Here is a 19,107-nt window from a genome sequence, read left to right on the forward strand (position 1 = left end):
TATAAGAAGGAAACAAAAAAGGTCATTAATAAACTATTGGAAATGGGAAACATTTAAATTAAGTCAATTTGCTTTGTTTCCACTATAGTTTTGATGAACAAGAAGGATGGGAAAATGTACATGTGTATTACAAGTTACTAAACAAGAAGACTAATAAGAGTTTTTAACCCATTCCTAGAATTAATGGATTAATAGCTAAGATACATAAGGTGGTTTATTTCATAAGAATAGATCTTAGGTTTGAATATCATTAGATCTATGTTTAAAAGTAGGATATTAATAACACACATTTTAATACCACTAAGGAAAATATGATTTTGTAGTCATAACATTCAATTTGAAAAATTCTTGATGAACTTTCTAGTATTGCATGAATCGATATTTTGTCAAAAAGCTGAAAACTTTTATCTTTCTCTTATATTAAATTTTAATATATAAAAAAGGTGGGAGAAACACATATGCCACATTTATTAATTGTTGGTAATTTTGGATGCACAAACATTATCTTCTAATGAGTCAAATTATGATTTTGTGATGATACACCCTATATATTGGTCTCACCATCAGTAGAGAGGATTGTAATTCAACATGAAAAATATCAAGGAAATTTTATACTAGCCTCTCCTAAGAACCTTCATTTAGTTTTGGGAATTATTTTTCCTTTGTAGCTACTATATATGATTTGTTAATTTTTTCTCCAAACAAGTCATTCCCTTACCTAACTTGACAAACAAGGGAGTTTTCATATGTCATAAGTATGTGCAATGCTAGTTTAACTTACTAAAACATATAATGAGCTAATGTCCTTTTTTATAAATTATTGATTTAACTCTTCCTTTCATAGTAGAATGGGATACATCAAGATTGAATTGGGGTTATGCTTATATAGAAAAAGTAGCCAATTAATTTTTAGATTTACAATTTATTAGATGTAGAGAAAGATGGTTCTCCATTTGCGATAATAAAATCCCTTCCATTAGGTATGCATTAGTCAAATTTAGGCAATACTTGGTGTGTGACTAATTTATAGTAAAAAAAAAATTTACAATAGTTTGAGATATTTTCTCAATTAGAAATATATGAATGATTAGTAGCAAAAGTTGGAGATAAATATTAAATTGATTGATTTTGATATTGATTAGATCAAAAGAGAAAATAATTGTATTTATAATGTATAATCAATATCAAAATTTAAAAAGAGTGATGGCGATGGCGCCGTGCATGCCGAGGTCTGCGAGCTGCCGAGCTAGGGCATTGATGCCCTAGCCCATGGGTGGATGCATGTGTCAAAGTGTCAAGGGAGGGAAGTGGAGGATGGTGTAGGGCAGGGAGCAGCCGAGGGGGTGGGGGGTGAAGTGATGGTCAGTGGGTGGGAGTTTCCTGTGCGTGGGGGGGGGTTCGATTTTGCTACAGGTTGAGGGTTTCTAGTGGGGCAAGGGGCTTCGGCTGGTCATTTCTCTCGATGGTGTTTGGGAGGGTGGGGTCTTGGGTGTCATACCTTCTCGTGTGCCCCTTTGGGGGTGGGCTCATTATTTTTTATTGTTTTTTTGAGATCCAATATCGGGTAATGGTGGTGAGGCCTTGAAGGCACCTCCCACCATGGATTTTCGTGCAGCGGTGGGCTCAAAGTCACCATCCCTTAGTATGAAGACTTTTAACAATAATCTTTTCTCCTCTAAATCAGGGTCTGGGAGTGCTGGTAGCTCTCACATTATGAAGATTAATGGTTGTCTCGAGAGATGTAGTGAGAGGCCAAAGCTAGTTATTCCTCCTGAGATGATAGCTGAAGACGTTGACTACTTTTCAAAACACTCACTATATTGCAAGTTTTTGGGAATGAGTATTTCTTTGTAGTTTTTGGAAAACTAGGTGCAAAGGACTTGGGCTCCGGAAGGGGAAATGGAGATTATGCTGCTAACAAACAACTACTTCATGGTTACTTTCAACTGCATGGAGGATCGCAAAAGGATCTTTGAAGGAGGCCCATATTTTTACAACCAAGTGGGGTTATTTATCAAACCTTGGCATGCGGGGTTTAACCCTTCGGAGGAGCTCCCGAATAGGGTTCCAGTGTGGGTTCGTTTACCATGTTTTCCAGTGGAATACTATTGGTAAAATGTGCTACGGATGATTTCTGCTCTGCTTGGGAATCCAGTGGGATCTTCAACGCAAACCCTAGGGGGAAAGGTAATGACCTTTTTGCATATTTGTGTTGAAATTGATCTTAGTAAACCTTTGCAAGATGCTATAGATATGTGTGCAAGCTCTTATTCTGGCATTCAATAGCTAGATTATGAGACTTTACCATTTTGTTGTCGTCTATGTCATGAGTATGGTCATTTACAGCGTAAGTGCCCTAGATATAAATAGCTGGTGTGCCAACGTCAACAGTTGGACCCAAGCCTAGATAAGGCTGATAAAGGGAAAGCTGCTATGTTGATTGAGGTTGAGGGTGCTGATGGTTTTGTCTCAGTTAAGACAAAGAACAGGAACCAAGGATAAAAGAGGCCCTTATAGAGGAGACAGGAGGAGGATACCTTTAATAGATTTGAGGCCTTGCATGACCTTAGCCATCAAGAAGTAAATCCGAGGTTAACCCCTTTGGATCAAGGTGCATTAGGGGGGGCTCCAGAAGGAGTAATTGAGGACTCTACCTAGGCCCTACTAGTGGTTAGAAGCTAGCAGATGGAGATGGATCAACCAGTAGGGGTCCAGTTGCGACTCACTCCTAGTTTGGAGGTGAATTTGGTTGAGGGGGAGGGTTCTCCAATAGCTTTGAAATTGGAACCGACTGGGATTAAAAGTAATAAGTCCTCCATTCACTTGGGTTTGCATCAGAAAGATATTAAGAAAAGTGCTTCAGAGAAGAGCTCAAAGGTTGGCAAAAAGAAGGATTTGGATAAGATCAAATTGATGGGGGAGAATTTGGTTGAGTCAAGGTCAGTAAAGACTTTGGATTCTCACTTTTCCAATCCTCCAAAATGATTGTGCTTTCTTGGAATGTGAGGGACTTTAACAGTGGCCCTAGACAAAAAGTTGTTTGGGATTTGATTAGGAATCATTCACCTAATGTCCTATTCTTGCAAGAAACTAAACTTTAAGTGGAGAGTATGATGGGTCTAGTCCCGAAGTTGTGGGGGCGAGGTGAGTGTCAGTGTATTGGGGTAGCTGGTTCCTTTGGAGGGGTGGCCTATCTTTGGAACCCTTTAATGTTTCACCCTGTCTAGTGGGTTGCCTCTAGATCTTCGCTATCCAGGATTGTCTCTAGTCTTGAGACTGGGCAATTCATCTTTTTTTCTAACATCTATGCCCCTACTGATCTTCAGGCTAAGCAAAAATTATGGTCTCATATTTCTTGTATGCGAAGGCTGGCCTCTTTTCATCCTTGGATTATGGCAGGAGACTTCAATGCCATCCTTGATTTGAGTGAAAAGAAGGGGGGTGTTATGCAGTTGGAACTTTCTTCTTTCCTTTTTAAGGATAGTATATCTTTGTCGCAGCTTGTTGACATTAAGCCTGGTAATGGTTTGTTCACTTGGAACAATAGGAGGGTGGGAGAGTATTGGATTGTAGAGAGGTTGGATCATTTTCTGGTTTCTAGTTTTTGGATTGGTGGGGGGTGGTCCACAAGTTCTGAGATTCTTGATTGGATCAGATCACTGGCCCATCAAGCTGGTTTCTTCTTCGGCTCGGGTAGCTCGCTCACCTTCATTAAAATTCCAACTGATGTGGGTTCGGTATCCTACTTTGCAGGTTCTTGTAGCGGAGTGGTGGAGGAAAGGGAGGCCAGCCTTTGGCACTGCCATGTACACGTTTGCCAAGCAGCTGCAATTTGTTAAGTTTCAGCTTAAACAGTGGAACCACTAGGGTTTTGGGAATATTTTTCATGCTAAGAAAGTTGCTCAAATTGTGCTAAATGGGATCACCAGTGAAATCAAAGAGCATGGTTTGTCTGAGGCCTTTCTTAGGGAGGAAGATAGGGTTGTCAAGGAGGTAGAGGAATGGGAGCTTAGGGAAGAAATATACTGGAAGCAAAGAGCTCATATTGATTGGCTGCAGGCAGGGGACAAGAACACTGCTTTCTTCTTCAACTCAATGAAAGCAAGAAGACATCATAACTCCATCCCTATTCTGGTTAATGATAGAGGTGAGCACTGTCTATCCTTGCAAGAGATATCTAGGGAGTCGTTATAGTTTTTCCGGTCCCTCTTCAGGGAGGACTCTCAGGGAGAAACAATGGGGGAGAATTAGGTTCTTTCTTGCATTCCTTCTCTTGTTATGGGGGAGATGAAAGAGCATCTTTTGGGTCCTATTTTGTTGGAAGAACTTGAGAGGATTGTTTTTCACATGAGGAAAGGAAAAGCTCCTGGACTAAATGGGTTCCTGGTTGAATTCTTTCAAGAGTTATGGGATATTATCAAAATGGATTTACTGGAAGTAGTCTAGGAATCTCAGAGGAATAAGCAGATGCTTCGGGCTTTGAATGTGACTTTCATTACTCTAATCCCCAAGTGTAATGGGGTCGACCAGTTAGACCAGTTCCGCCCTATCTCTCTCTGCAATGTGATTTATAAGATAATCTCTAAGCTGATAGCGGATAGGTTGAAGAAGTGCCTAGGGAATGTTATCTCTGAGGAGAAGAGTGGGTTTGTGGAAGGGTGCCAAATTTTTGATAGTGTGGTCACTGCTACGAAGACCATTCATTCTATGGCAACCTCTAAGGAAAAAGCTATGTTTATCAAGCTGGATATGGCTAAGGCTTAAGATAGAGTTCGGTGGTCCTTCCTTCAAAAGATCCTTAGGGATTTTGGTTTTACTGATGAGTGGATCTAGTGGGTTATGATTTGTGTTATGTCTACTTATTTCTCTGTGCTTATCAATGGAGACCATAGTGAGTTGTTTGGGGCTTCTAGGGGTCTCTGCCAGGGGGACCCCCTCTCCCCATATTTATTCATTCTTCTGGCTGAGGGTCTAGGGAGGCCGATTAAGCATAATGTGGGTCTGGGTTTTATTCAGGGTTGGAGATGGGGTAGTGACTTACAGTCGCAGTCTGATTTGCAGTTTGTGGATGACATGACCCTTATGGTACTTGCTCGGATTAGAGAAGCTACTAATCTGCGTAATGTTTTGGATGTTTATCTTGCAGCCTCGGGCCAGTTGATCAATGAGGATAACTTTTCTATCTTATTTTTCAACACTCCTAAAACTATTCAAAGGAGGATTTCTCTTATCTTGAGATTCCAAGTTGGCTCCCTGCCCTTGAATTATTCGAGTATTCCTATTTCTCCTGGTAACCCTCCTAGGGAGTCATGGTAGGGTATCTTGGATAAATTTCGCATGGAGGTTGAACACTGGACTCATAGATGGCTATCCTTTGCTAGGAAGATTCAACTGATTTAGTCAGTGGTTCAGTCTCTTTCGATCTATCGATGTATGCTTCATGTGGCTCCTAAGTGGTTCTTGCAGGGTTTGGATTCTCTGGCTAGGCAATTCTTATAGGCAGGCAATCTTTCCTCTTCCAAATAGAGTCTTGTCAATTGGGACATGGTTTGTAGCCCAAAGCAGATAGGGGGGCTTGGTTTAAGGCATTCTATTCTATTTGGGGAAGCTTTGGTAGCTAAATTGTACTGGAGGTGGTGTGTTGAGCAGGATTGAGGCTGGGCTAGGATTTTGGCCAACAAATATATGCAGAGGATCCCGATGGAGGAAATCCCTAGATATCTGCTTGAGGGAAAGGGCTCAACGATCTGGTATACTCTCAAGAGGGGGGATTCTCTCATTAAGGCATGACTCTTTTGGATTTGCAGGAGGGGGGAAGAGGTCCTTTTCTAGAATGACCCTTGGGATGGATATCCTCCCATCCTTGATCAGTTTCCTAACATTGGGAATTTGTGCAAGAAGTTTTTGGAGGCGGGATGGTCAAGGGTGAGTGACTTCAAGGCTATTTATAGGTGTGGATTGCTAGATTTGGAGCAGTGGAAGGCTCCTAATGAGTGGCCGATTGTTGTGATGGAGGAAGAGTGTGCTGAGTTGCATGGCATTTTGGCAAGTAGGCACTGTAGCTCCCTCAAGGGTAGGGATGGGCTTTCTTGGTCTCCAAATCGTAAGGGCATTTTTATTGTGGCTAGTGGATAGTGGGAACTGTTGAACCAAAGACTTGAGGGAAGAGAAGTGAATTGGTGGAAATAGGTGTGGAATAATGTTTCTTGGCTGAAGTGTAACTGCTTTGCTTGGACTTTGGCTTTGAATAGATGCCTAAATTGGGACAATATCCGCAAGTGGGGATTCTTGGGGCCTTCTATATGTGTTTTGTGTGGTAATGGGGAGGAAGATTCCTCACACCTGTTCTTCAGATGCCCCTTCTCTATGCTTATTTGGCATTATTGGTCGGGGGTGTGGAAGCATCCTTGTGTCCACACGGATTCTCTTGTGGAGTTCTGGAGCAGTTTGGGTAGACCTCCTATCTTGTCCTCCTTCCTCCAGACTATCTGGATATTGGGCCCATCTTCATTCTATGGTAGATCTGGCTCAAGAGGAATAGGACAATCTTTCGTTAGGTCAGATTGTTTGTTCAATCAGTTTGGAATAGGATCATTTCTATGATCCGGGAGACGGTGGAAGCTAAATGTGAGGTGAATTTTCCCCTGGGTAGAGATGAGGTAGATATTGTGAGTAGGTTTGGTCTGCAGGAGTTGTCTCCTACCTCAGCTTGTGTTAGGAGAGGTAGATGGGCTATGAAGAAGGTGCAAAGGGTGGGAAGGTGGATACCCCCTCAGGATGAGTTTATCAAGATTAATAGCGATGGCTCATCTAGGGGTAACCCATGCCCTATTGGAGTTGGTGGTGTTGCCAGGTATAGCATGGGGGAGGTAGTTTTCCTCTTTTCGGTGCATAAAGGGTGGTAGTCTAATAATTTAATGTAGGGATTTGCGATTCTCTATGTCCTAGAGCGTTCTTGGGAGTTGGCATGAAGGTAGGTAATTTGTGAGTCGGATTCACAAATTTTTGTTAACTTCTTGACTGAGCAGAAGGTGAGTGGGATTCAGTGGCAGTTGGTAGGGATTGTTCAACAGATTCTCCAAATTAGTTCTTTAATGGAGCAGGTGTCTTTCATCCACATCCCTCGTGAATGGAATAGAGCAGCTGATTGTTTGGCAAAGTGGGCCTTGGAACTTGGTAGTGATTGGAAATTTGAAGGTTGGGAGCATCTCTCCGCGGATCACTGTCAGGACTTGCAAAAGATTTTTACTGAGGACATGGATGGTTATGAAGGTGGTTGATCTGGGGCTGGTTTGGTGGTTCTTTTCTGGGGCCTCGGGGCTCTGGTTCTCTTTGTAATTCTTGTGTCTGATTTTCAATAAAGTTTTTACCCCTTTATTCAAAATATCAAAATTTAAAAATAATATATATTATGTCTCAAATATTTAAAAATTTGAAGAATGTAATCATTAGAGTGTTATGGATAGTTTTGGTAATCATTAAAGAGACAAATATGGTGATGCTACATTCCCTCTTTCTTTGTCATTATTTTAACATCTTATTTACTTTCAGTTGAACTTTCAAATACATTCATGTCCTCCAAATTAATCTAATACATTGCTAATGTATTCTCTTTCTCATCACCCACCTTTTCAACTTCATCTTTGCTCTCTTCCTTAAACTCTTCAATCCACCACTAAGGCATACTGATATAATCTGTCTTCTTTAATTTTCACCTACATATATAATTTCATTTACAAATATATATTTGTTATAAAAATAATGGGACTCCTTCATACCCAAAATTTTCCCTTCTCTTCTCTTTTCTATTGCTGATTTGGTTTCCTTCATGTGTCATCCTATCCATCAATTCAGTCATTCTAGCCATGTACATTATTTATCTCTTGAAAATGATTAAAATTACTAAGGGAATACCCATAACAAACACCAAACTCATACTCTTTTTCATCTGCACATACAATTTCTGATATACAGCAAAACTCACATTCAAACGTATCCTCTTCCAAGCAAAGATTTCTAGAAGACACACATCTCACTTTCTCTACCCACTACCTCTTAGTGGAGAAACTATGTGCATCCACTACCTAGCTTCAATCTCTATTAGAGGACAACTAGCATTCTCTCATACACATTTGAACAAAACCAAGGTCCTAGTGTAAATTTCCTAACATTCAATGATCTATCTACACACTCAATATCTCTAGCTCTGATACCATTTGACACAGTCAAGGTTGGGGGATCTTATTGAACTACCCATTCTTATACCATTTGTATAACCTCCCACCTAGATAAACAAATTTGAATCAAATCTTGAAACATATATATTAAAAATAGATTCAATAATAATTGTGTATATGGAGGATTTCTACAAGGAAAAAATTTCAAAAATTTTACAATGTTCCTAGGCACTTTATGCCTACAAGTCTTCGAATCTTCATGCCTTTGCACCTTGTTGGTGTCACTCCTCCTTTGAAATATGATATTTTTCTTTATCCTAAATATCTCATGGCTTCCTTGAACACCACTAACAAACCTTCAAATTATTCTTTCTTTTCTTCTATCTTTCTCCTCTTGGTAAGCTAATTACCTAGACTAATCTTTATGTAATTCTCTTGAGCAACCTGCAAGTTCTTTCTTCAAACATTCTATTGTTGATTGTTGTCTCTTAAGGCAGTTAAATTATTCATTTTATATAGGTTAAAACATTTGTGAGGCACCAAAAAGAGGCACTTAAATATTCTCTTTAATTTCCCATAAATTGACCTTTAATATTCCTTCAAAAAGAATTAAATAAAAATATAGTTTTTCTTCCAAAATGTGGTGTTAATGTTTCTATACCATAAACCAAATTTGTTTTTACATAACTCTAAATAATTAATAAAACCATAAACCAAGCTGCACTCCTTTGGAATTTGAAGATTTATTAATCATTTTTTTTAAATTCTCTATTTCCCCCTCTATTTTAAGCACCTAGATTGAAAGGATATGAGAAGAATATAATGATCAAGGTCACAAAATTATCTTGGCATCAAATTTTAGAAAATAATTAATTTTTAATTCTATAAAATGCTAATGGATCCCTTCCACCCCTCAAACTTTGAATTTGTGTGATATAATATTATTAAAACTTTATTAATCATCCTATTTTTTTATAATTTATTAAATGGAAGTTAAGTCTTGATAAAACAAAAATTTTATCTTTCAACACTACCAAATATTCTCTTGATTTTTCATCTTACACTAAAATTGTAAATCTTTAACATAATTTTTTTTTTTTAATGCTGGATTGCTTGTGAGCCTTGATGCATCTGCATCAACATGAATAACATATTTCAATGCATCTATTTATTCCATATTTTTACTTTAAATAATCTCTACAAGAAATATTCATTTCAATATAATATAAGATGTGATTAAAAATGTCATGTTAAGTGGCATATAATTTTATATGTTAAATGAAAAATTTAATAAATTAAATTAGGTATCTAATTAAAAAATATATATGTATTATTGCCTAAATATATGAATGATGACCAGTAAATTAGTAATCTAATTTTTTGAGAATTCTAATATAATCCTTTTATGAATTATGTATATAAAAAAATTAAATTTTAAATTATAATATTTAATTAAAAATTATATCCTTTTATATTTTTGAGGAATTGAATTTTGATAAACAATATAAAAAAATATCATCTTTAATAAATTAAATTGTGACTTTTATATAAAATGTTTATTTTATTATATCTTTGATCTAATAAGAAGTTTGTGTGGAAAGGCGAGGTGTTAGATAAAAAATATTTTTTCCATGTTTATATTGTTTGAATATACATCCTTGTCTCTTCCTTAGTCTATTTTGAGGTGGGAGTAGCACTATTGGTGGGGATAGAAGTGTTATTTTTCCTCTAACAGTTTGTGTCAATGTGAATGGCTTTAGCAAAGGGATTGCATGGTGGTGCAAGAAAGAAGTGTGAGAAACATAAAGGAAAAATGAAAACTTATGCGAATCACTCAAAGTAGTGAAAATGTATGGTTTCAAGAGGGAAATGCTTGTATACTTTATGGCATTCATGGTGAAGGAAATCAAGGACCCAAATCTTTAGCACTAGGTAACAATGATATTAGAATTGGTGAATGATGTGGAAGGGTATCCAAGCATGGAAATTTCTTCCAACATGGTGAATCTTCTACTCAATCTCAAGTATATGAGAGGGAGATGGAGTGTTTTGAATGCTTCCAGATCTTTTTCATGGACTTCTATATTATTGAATGTAACTGTCTCCTATCTACATCATGATGATATAGTAGACATTGTTCACTAGGTTGAGATCAATTGTTATGGTATGACTTTTAAGCCTATAGTTGGTGGTGGAAAAATTGGTGAAAGGATTCAAGGTGGTTCTTCCAAAGGAAGTTGTCCTCTCATTTTAGACTATTGCACAAAATTAAATATTCAAAGGACATTATCGTTGTTGCTCCACTTAGTAAGCATGTGAAGTGTAAAAATTTTAATTATTATTTCTAAAGTGGCTAATGGCATATGTAATTGTCCTCAAGCCAATTTCAAAATTTGTTACAATTCTATACTCCATGTAATATATGTTGGAGGCTTTTTGGACATCAGGGTACACATGTAGTTCTAATTTATATATATTGATACTATATTTATTTTTTTGTTGCATGTTTTGATTCTATACTTCTTTAAACCTTTATATTATTAGACTTGGGGTTAGGGGAAGAGGTCCAGTAGTCATTACAACTAACTTTGTGTGCCCATAGATTTCGAATGATACATCATATTATGACAAAAATATTTTGTTGTCTTTGTACGTGACTTAGCTACTTACTGTTGCGGCGTCTGAGTAGTAACATTGAAAGTTGTGGGATCCATTATGTACATAGGTGTCAGAAAATGGTCATTTAGAAATATCACACAATACCTATTTAAAGATGCCCCAATAAATGTGCACTATGATCACCTAAAAAATTGCCAATATTTATGCACAAATACCACAATAATCACACGCTATGGGTACCAAAAAAGTTGCACAACTCCAATTAAAATCTACAAATTTTAATTACTAGAATTAGAAATAAACAGCTATTGATACATATTAAATTTATTAATAGACTTTTCTTTTCTTTTTTCTTTAAAATTAATAATAGAAAATTGAATGAACAAGGAGTGAATGTTCTTGGAACATGTTCGGCTGGACCCTTCCCCTAATTGACTGCAGCATCCAGATAATTTCCTCCCTTTCTAATTTTCTTCCTAGATCTTAAACCGCATTTATTATAAGAAATATAGTTTAATATATCTTTATTTATGTTTTTTATTAAACGCCTACACAAGAAACGTTCAACGGATTTAAAATCATTCACAATAGTTTTAAGAAACGCTCTTAATAAGCAAAAGGACCGTATTGGTCGTGCAGCCTGTAGATTGTAGAGAGATTTTAATGTCATAATTAATTGAAAAGACAGCTCACACCAATCTCAAGACGTGACATTTTCTGATTGAAAGGACAGACAAAACCTGGCATTTGATCTACAAATTTCAGGAGATTTCATTACAAAAAGAATATTAAATCTAATTTTCGAAACATGAACTGGTAGGCCACATGGCTGCTTAGCTACAGTGTTCTTATGGGTTGAAACCATACGACGTATATCTATTAGAAGCTACAGCACATGGAGTGTAACGAAGACATAGGCAAGCAAGCAGAAAGCGTGGAATAAGAGATATTTATATGGAACTTATTTTGAGATTTTTAATGCTTCTAGCCAGGATTCTCTGTGTCTGCTTGCCATTCACAGTCCTGGTAAGTTGTATAGAGAGACCAAGCAATGCAAAAGACAACATGAAACTGCACGACTTGAGACACCAAATAATCCAGCTATTTACTATTCAAAATTGGGATCATTTTTTGTTGTCTATTTCGCACACCTATAGCAGTCACCATGGTCAGATAAGAACTTGCACAAAAGAAAATGAGTGAAAGGTGTTGTGTTGTATAGGGCCTTGCATTAGCCAAACTCCATGTTGGTGTTTCCATGTCCACTACAATGATGATTGATGAAAAAGAGCTTATTTTAGAAAATTACAAAGATTGAAACAATAATGTAAATTCTTACATTTAATAATGTTATCTTAGATATAAATTTCTTTGCTTGAACTCTCTAATAAGGCTTGTTGCTGCTTAAATGATGTTAATGCATACCTTCATTATGGAAAAACACATCATAATTGATCATGATTGTTAGAACAATGGCGTAGACTTGAATGCTTGACTTCTTGATTACAAACTTGTATTCAACTATGGTTAATTGTATGCTCAAAATAAATTTCAAGATGATGATTAGAGTTTGAATGGGAGATGGAGTTGTATTTAATGCAAATTATATGTTTTTCAATTTAATGTTTGTGAAAAGTAAATATTTGAGGGCAGTTTCTAATCTGACCATTCTAATTCAAAGTTTGGGACCAAAGTTCTTGGATAGGGGTGTTGATTTCCCTTGTGCAAGTCTAGGGTATTTGGTAACCTAGTCCTAGTAGTTTGAGCTAGAAAAAAGGTTGTGAGTACGGAATTGCACCAAGTTTCTGAAACTGTCACAAAATTGAGAACAATCAAACATGAATAGGTACATATTAGACACAACCACAAAAAAGAGTCCAAATTGAGTGTGAAATAGTAAAGGGATACAATTTACTAAACTACAATTGATAGCTCTAACTTTGATACGATTTTTTAGTTTTTCCATCATTATTCTATATGTTATGTCTTTTTATTAGTAAAATGGTTTTGGGCATGCATTATATATGTGTTCTATTATAGGACAAGTTCACAAGTTTCTATTAAAGCAATAGTTCTAAATTTGACCTTGTCCATTTATGACTCTCTTTTTTATCATTTTTAAGTAATTGTTGTATATTCTATTTCCTTCTTATATTTATGATTTGAGAATGTTTTCAAATACTTTAGAAGCAATATAATTATTCAAAAGGAACACATGTCCTAAGTTAACCTCATGAAATGTGTACAAAATTTTGAACTTTGAAGACAAATGTCAAGGGCCATATAATGATGTGTGCATAATCTTTACTCTTTTTATAACATCAAATTGAAAAAGTCTCACTATTTATTTCCCATTTAATGTTTTAGGATGACAAAGGATGCTTAAGAGATCTTAGGATAATTTTTAATAAAATAGTTTTTAAAATAAAGTGGCCTAGTAAAATAAATTATTATTTAAAATTTTAGAAAGGAAATGGTCAAATTTACAACAAAGTGGGGACCTCATCTTTATTTGAACATTCAACAATACCAATCCAGTGGGGTTTGAATCTTGATGGCTAGAACAACAACATCACAACTTAACCATCACACCAATTTCTATATTAATATTAACTTTTACTTTGCATTATAATTTAATTTTTTATAATTACAAATTTATCTATTAAAAATAAAAATCATATACATTTTGATGAAAACAAGATTTTTCTCATTTCATAATTAAAAAAATTATATGAAATTTTATAAAAATGTATAAATAAAAGTATCCCTTTTCATTTATGTGAATTAGTACGAAATAATATACTTTTAAGTATTGTTCATTCAACTAAGTTTCTTTAACAACTATACAAATTAATTAAATAAGGCCTATACTTTTACATCCAACAAAGTAAATTCAAACCTAAGATAGTCACTAATTTTTTTTTCAACATCTCTTTGGTAATGTCAGATTGCGTATGATACAACCCTAAATTATTAGGGAAGTTATTTTCAAGGTGAATTGCTCATTACATAGCCTTATTGTCCAATCTTAAGCATGAATTGTCTATTAAATTGGCTTTGCCTTGTAGGAAAGGCATGGTCAAGCATGCTTGTATGGAAGTAGTACTAAGATGGGTGTTCCCTTAGAAAGTATGAATTTTTTTACCCTTATGAGAATCAACTAGATAAAATGATTCCTATGTGAACCATTGACAGTCACTAGAGATGGATTCTTGTGAGATACTACTCATGAAATATGAGAATAAAATGGACCCTAAAATTATTATTGAATTCATAAAACAACACACAATTTATAAACTAGAAAAAAGAGCCACTTATTTGACTATGGATGGTCTAAAGAACTTTGTAACAAATTCTAAATATATCACAACACTCACTAAAGATTTTATAAATGAGTTAGAATGCTAAGTTGACTTTATCTCACTAGAAATTACATGGCTATGTGTGTTTAAGTCAAAGAAGTGATAGGATGGGTGACCTCCTAGAAAGTATTGTTGTTGATTTATTGTGAGCATTGTCTAAACGTATCGATTGATAAGTGGACTATTCATTCCCATGTTCATGAGAGAAGCGTTGTTATGAATTACTAGGCATTGAGTATGGGTAAATAATTTGCACTTAAAAAAAATGTAGTTAAATTCCAAGAAAATATCATCAATAGGCACTACAAAAAAGGTGCATGCTACATGTTGATGGATGAGCTTATAAGAACAATAATGAATGCTTCATATTGCACAAAAATTAGGTAAATATTTTTAAATGTAGAAGCAAGAAAAATGGTCTTAGTCCTCATGAATACTTCATCGTTATATATCCTTAGTTAAATAAATATCACAATAGAAAATATATTAATAATTTATGATGCTTGGCCTATACAAATATCAACTAGATTCAATGAAGGCTAAGTACATTATTGATAATTATAAAAAGAAAGTTCTTATAAACCATTATTTATAAAACTGATTTAATAACTTTTAATAAAAAATAACGTGATTAACACATGACATAATTGACACACCATAGAAAAACCACCGCTACTTGACCATACCCAGATCTATAATTTAGATATCAGCTTATACATATCTGCACACAACAAATTTTTTCGTGAATGAAATGGCAAAACCTCTCGTGTGATCTTCAAATATCAGGGAATTCCAATAACAAATTTTGATTAAACTTAATCTTTATAACCAACGTTGAGGACATGATGTTTGCCTGCAATACTTTGCCGGGCAGAAACCATGAGACAGGTACAATAGTTTAGAAGCTATTGCACATGGAAAGCAAGCGACACCGAAGCAACCAAGAAGGGGCGGGGGACAAGAGATTCTTCTTGCCAGGATTCTCTCTTTGTGTCTACTTGCGCTGCCCACTCATGGTGAGTTGTATAAATCATGTTAATGGGCAGGCAGAAAGCCAAACCAGCAACTGCATCACAATCAGAAGCAAGATCATCAGAGCAAGAAATAACCAATACAATGAGCATGAGCATTGCCTTACCTTCTCTATCTCGGCTCTCCTCCCTTGGGGTAGCCATGGCGCTGCACTCTCCTCACAAGTATAAGCATAATCGGTCAAAGAGTATTCCCTCAAGCCCAAAAGGGCACCAAAGTCTCACAGGCACACTTGTAGTTGAGGTGGAAAGATTGGAAGAGTCTTGTTCTTTTTCATCATCTATTGGAGCAGATTGGTTTGGCCAAGCATTGGAGGTGGCGATCAATTGCTATTCCAATTTGTCAAACATGCAGATAGATATGGAAGGTGTTGGGAGCAAATGGATCAACGCACATCTGGATGACATACTTCATCTGCTTGAAACGTGCAATTTGTTGAGGGACAGCATTACAGAGATCAGGAAGCAACACACGAGTGTTCAGGTAGCCATTCGTGGCCTTGGCCGTGATCTTACTCCCTCTGCCCATACCCTTGAAAGGGCACTTACCGCCTTTGCCATTTGGCTGAGTAAGAAGAAGGACACACACACTCAGCTGGAGAATTGCATGTCCACTTTGAGGCGAATGGCAGAGAAGCTCAAAATTGAGGATAAAGCAGGATTAGCACAAGCTGCCATCAACATCAACCATGCCAAGGCCATCACCGTGATGATCTTCTCTGCCCTTGTCACTGCTCTTTCATTCAAGACATCCCACATGAGGATGGCATCTCTTCCTCTTCCTGCCCATTTTACTTGTCTACAACACAAGCTAAGGGAGGCACTTAAGACGAGAAAGAGGTCATCATCATCATCATCAAGGTCCCTGCGCGAGTTACAGGCAGCAGATATCGCACTGGGAGATCTGAACAATCTTCTCAACTCCAGGTCCAAATTGCAGCTTCCGCTTCATCTCTCTCCCTCCACATTGGCACTCAATGACTTGGAAACCGCTCTTCCCCAACTTGAACACACAATCAACCAGCTATTCAATTCTCTCATCTCTGCCAGATTTGCAGTATTGAACAACCTTTCTTCTCAGTGACCGGACACTTACTCCCAACACATTCTTTTTCGAGGCTGGCAAATTGGCCTTTTAAACAGTTTGGGGCCTATAAAGTGTACATGTAGAATACATGTTTATCAATGATACTACTATGATCAAGGTTGAATTTATTTTCTCCAATACGGAAAAATGGTTTTCGTTACAATTTTCTTCAACAATTGTTACTTGGTACTCAGATAGCTTAATAATTTTAGAGTTCAATTACGTTTTTAAATATATACATTATTTTTCACTTGAGTATAATGCGTTTCTACTTAACAATGAATGACAACCGAAACATTTTTAATACCCAAATTCTAAAAATATATGTGAATGTGTCTGCCTTAATTTCATGCAATGAACAAACTATGTAAAGCTGAAATCCATTTGTATTATGTTATCACTACCAGAAAGCTTTGCTTAAGCGAGAGAAAGTATGTGAACTTAATGTTAGATAGATTCCGAATGCCAACTTGCTGATCTTTGGTAATTTTTCTTTTCTGCAAGGGACAAATTTATCAGTTGAGGATTGTTCAAAATTTTCTATTGAGATAGAGGATATGACCAGAGTATTGTATGTAAGTGTTGTTAGTAGTTTGATGTATGTCATGGTCTCTTCTAGGTTAGAGATTGTCCGAGCAGTTAGAGTTCTAAATTAATTTATGTCTAATCCTTGATGGATAGATTGGGATGTAATGAAGAGAGTGCTCATATATTTGTGGGGTACTTTTAAGTATTCCTTATGTTTTTCATATTTATCCTATTAGACTTGGCATTCAGTTTGTATTTGTGGGCTTGTGGATCCAAATTGGGCAAGTGACATTAATATTAGAAGATCCGCTAGTGGATATGAATTTATAATGTTTAGGGGTGCTACCAATTCGATGAGTTAGTGACACGTTTTAGTCACTTTGTCCACTATAAAAGAAGAGAACATGGTAGCTACTCATGCTTGTAAGGAAGAATCTTGAAGTAAGAGATTGTGTTCTAATATTGTTTTTGATGTAGGATAGATTACTATTTGTTGTGATAGTCAGGGTGTCATTACCATAGCTAAGAATCCTACTTACCATACCAGAACAAAACATATTGACATTTAGTTTTATTCTATTCATGATATGGTAGAAGATGGAAAGGTGAATTTGGAAAAGGTTGATATTTTGATGAGTATTGAAAATGTATTGATAAAGATATTGAGCACTGAGAAGCTTATATGACATGTAAGTTCCTTGGACCTTAAGGCTTTGAGTTGTTGATGTTGTAGACTCTTGATAGAACTTTGACAAGTGGGAGAATTTCAGGATTAGGGTGTGTCAACTTTTGATTCCTAACATTGATTATTTGATTTGAATAATTATTTTTTGTGCATATTTATTTTATCTTGAATTGCTAACTTTGTATTGTTTCATATCACTTTCCAGAATCTCTTGGTGAGATCACATCCTACATGGCAAGTTATGACTTTAGCAAGGTTCCTATTTCTTATGATGTTGGTTCCCACTAGGAAGATGCCATATATTGAGATGATGTTGTCATATGTATTCATAATAGACTAAAAATTGATCTTACAACTTCCTATGTTGACCAAAGAGCCTTGTTTGTACTTCTATTGTATATTGGAATTATATTCTAGTAGTTTGTACTTCTATTATAAATTGGAGTTATATTCTAGTAATTTGTACTTCTATTATAGATTGAAGTTATACTTTAGTAGTTGACATTTCTCACACTTGTGTAGGCATGTCACATGTTGAGTTAACAAAGAAAGTTGAGATATTGGATGAGTTAAAAATTGTTGAATTAGTAAATCTTCTTTTTTATTAAGTTCTAGCTATGATAACATGCAATATTAGACTTCTCTTCAAACCTAGCCATGAGAATCATTTTTGGGAAAGTTTCGCATTCATTCTTCATGTTGGAGTGGTTATAAATATGTTGTGCTTTAGCTTAATTTATATTACAAATTTTATATATTCAAAGGTGTCATTATGCTACGACAATTATTCTAGAATCTTGTAATACCGTGAAGTTTCCCAAAGAGGATAGATCTAAAATTATCTTATAGTTGTTGTTATTTTTTATTAATGCAATTGAGTTGATTGTTCAGAGTGTGTATCTTATCTCAAACAACATTTCTAAGAATTATGTTATGTTATTTTCTGTGTTAAATATATGATAACTTTTAGTTGAATATGTATCTAAATCTATAAATGTTAAAGGGGTCTTATAAATTCTGGCAACTCTTTATTGTTTAGATTAGTGTTAGAAGTTGCATTTTGTCACCTGGTTTCCTTTCATTTTTTTTAGTTCTTGTTAATTACTGTTCTATCAGCATGTGCTATTAATATTGTTAGAACTAGTATTGAACTTTGAATTCCATATAATTTTACAAATAATTTTTTTTTATGGAATTATCCAATTGGAAGAGGTTGTAGGAGATATGTAAATGAACTAACTTCTTTACCTACTTATTCTTGCAAAAAGAGGAGTGTAGAAAGAACCACTAGAAAAATCTTTATTTTATATGTTTATTAGTTTATTTTGATCTTCAATTTCATCTTGATAAATTTCCAAATACCTCAGGAGTTATGTGAAACTCCTCATAAATTATTTGGTAAAAATAGTAAAGCTATAAACTATCAAATCAATAAACAAATTATGGAACTTGATCAAGCTAGTCTTGATTACATCCAAGACTGCATTGCAAATATAAAAATAATAAGAGAACATCTAAATAACTAGAAGATCAACAAGATGATCTATGATAGAATCCGAATGTGCTAACTAAGCTTGGTTCTAATTATATTTAATGTTTAATTCTATCATATGTAAAT

The 19,107-nt window shown here is 35.5% G+C and overlaps 1 protein-coding gene across 1 annotated transcript; it reads left to right on the forward strand.

Annotated features, from left to right (window-relative positions):
* Positions 1-15,331: 15,331 nt before the first annotated feature.
* On the forward strand, positions 15,332-16,273 carry LOC131067608 (protein BPS1, chloroplastic-like). The gene has a single exon (XM_058002683.2). The coding sequence runs from the start codon at positions 15,332-15,334 to the stop codon at positions 16,271-16,273; it is 942 nt and encodes a 313-aa protein (XP_057858666.2).
* The last annotated feature ends 2,834 nt before the right edge of the window (positions 16,274-19,107 follow it).

This window comes from Cryptomeria japonica, chromosome 5 (assembly GCF_030272615.1).
Source record: "Cryptomeria japonica chromosome 5, Sugi_1.0, whole genome shotgun sequence".
NCBI classification, from domain to species: Eukaryota; Viridiplantae; Streptophyta; class Pinopsida; order Cupressales; family Cupressaceae; genus Cryptomeria; species Cryptomeria japonica.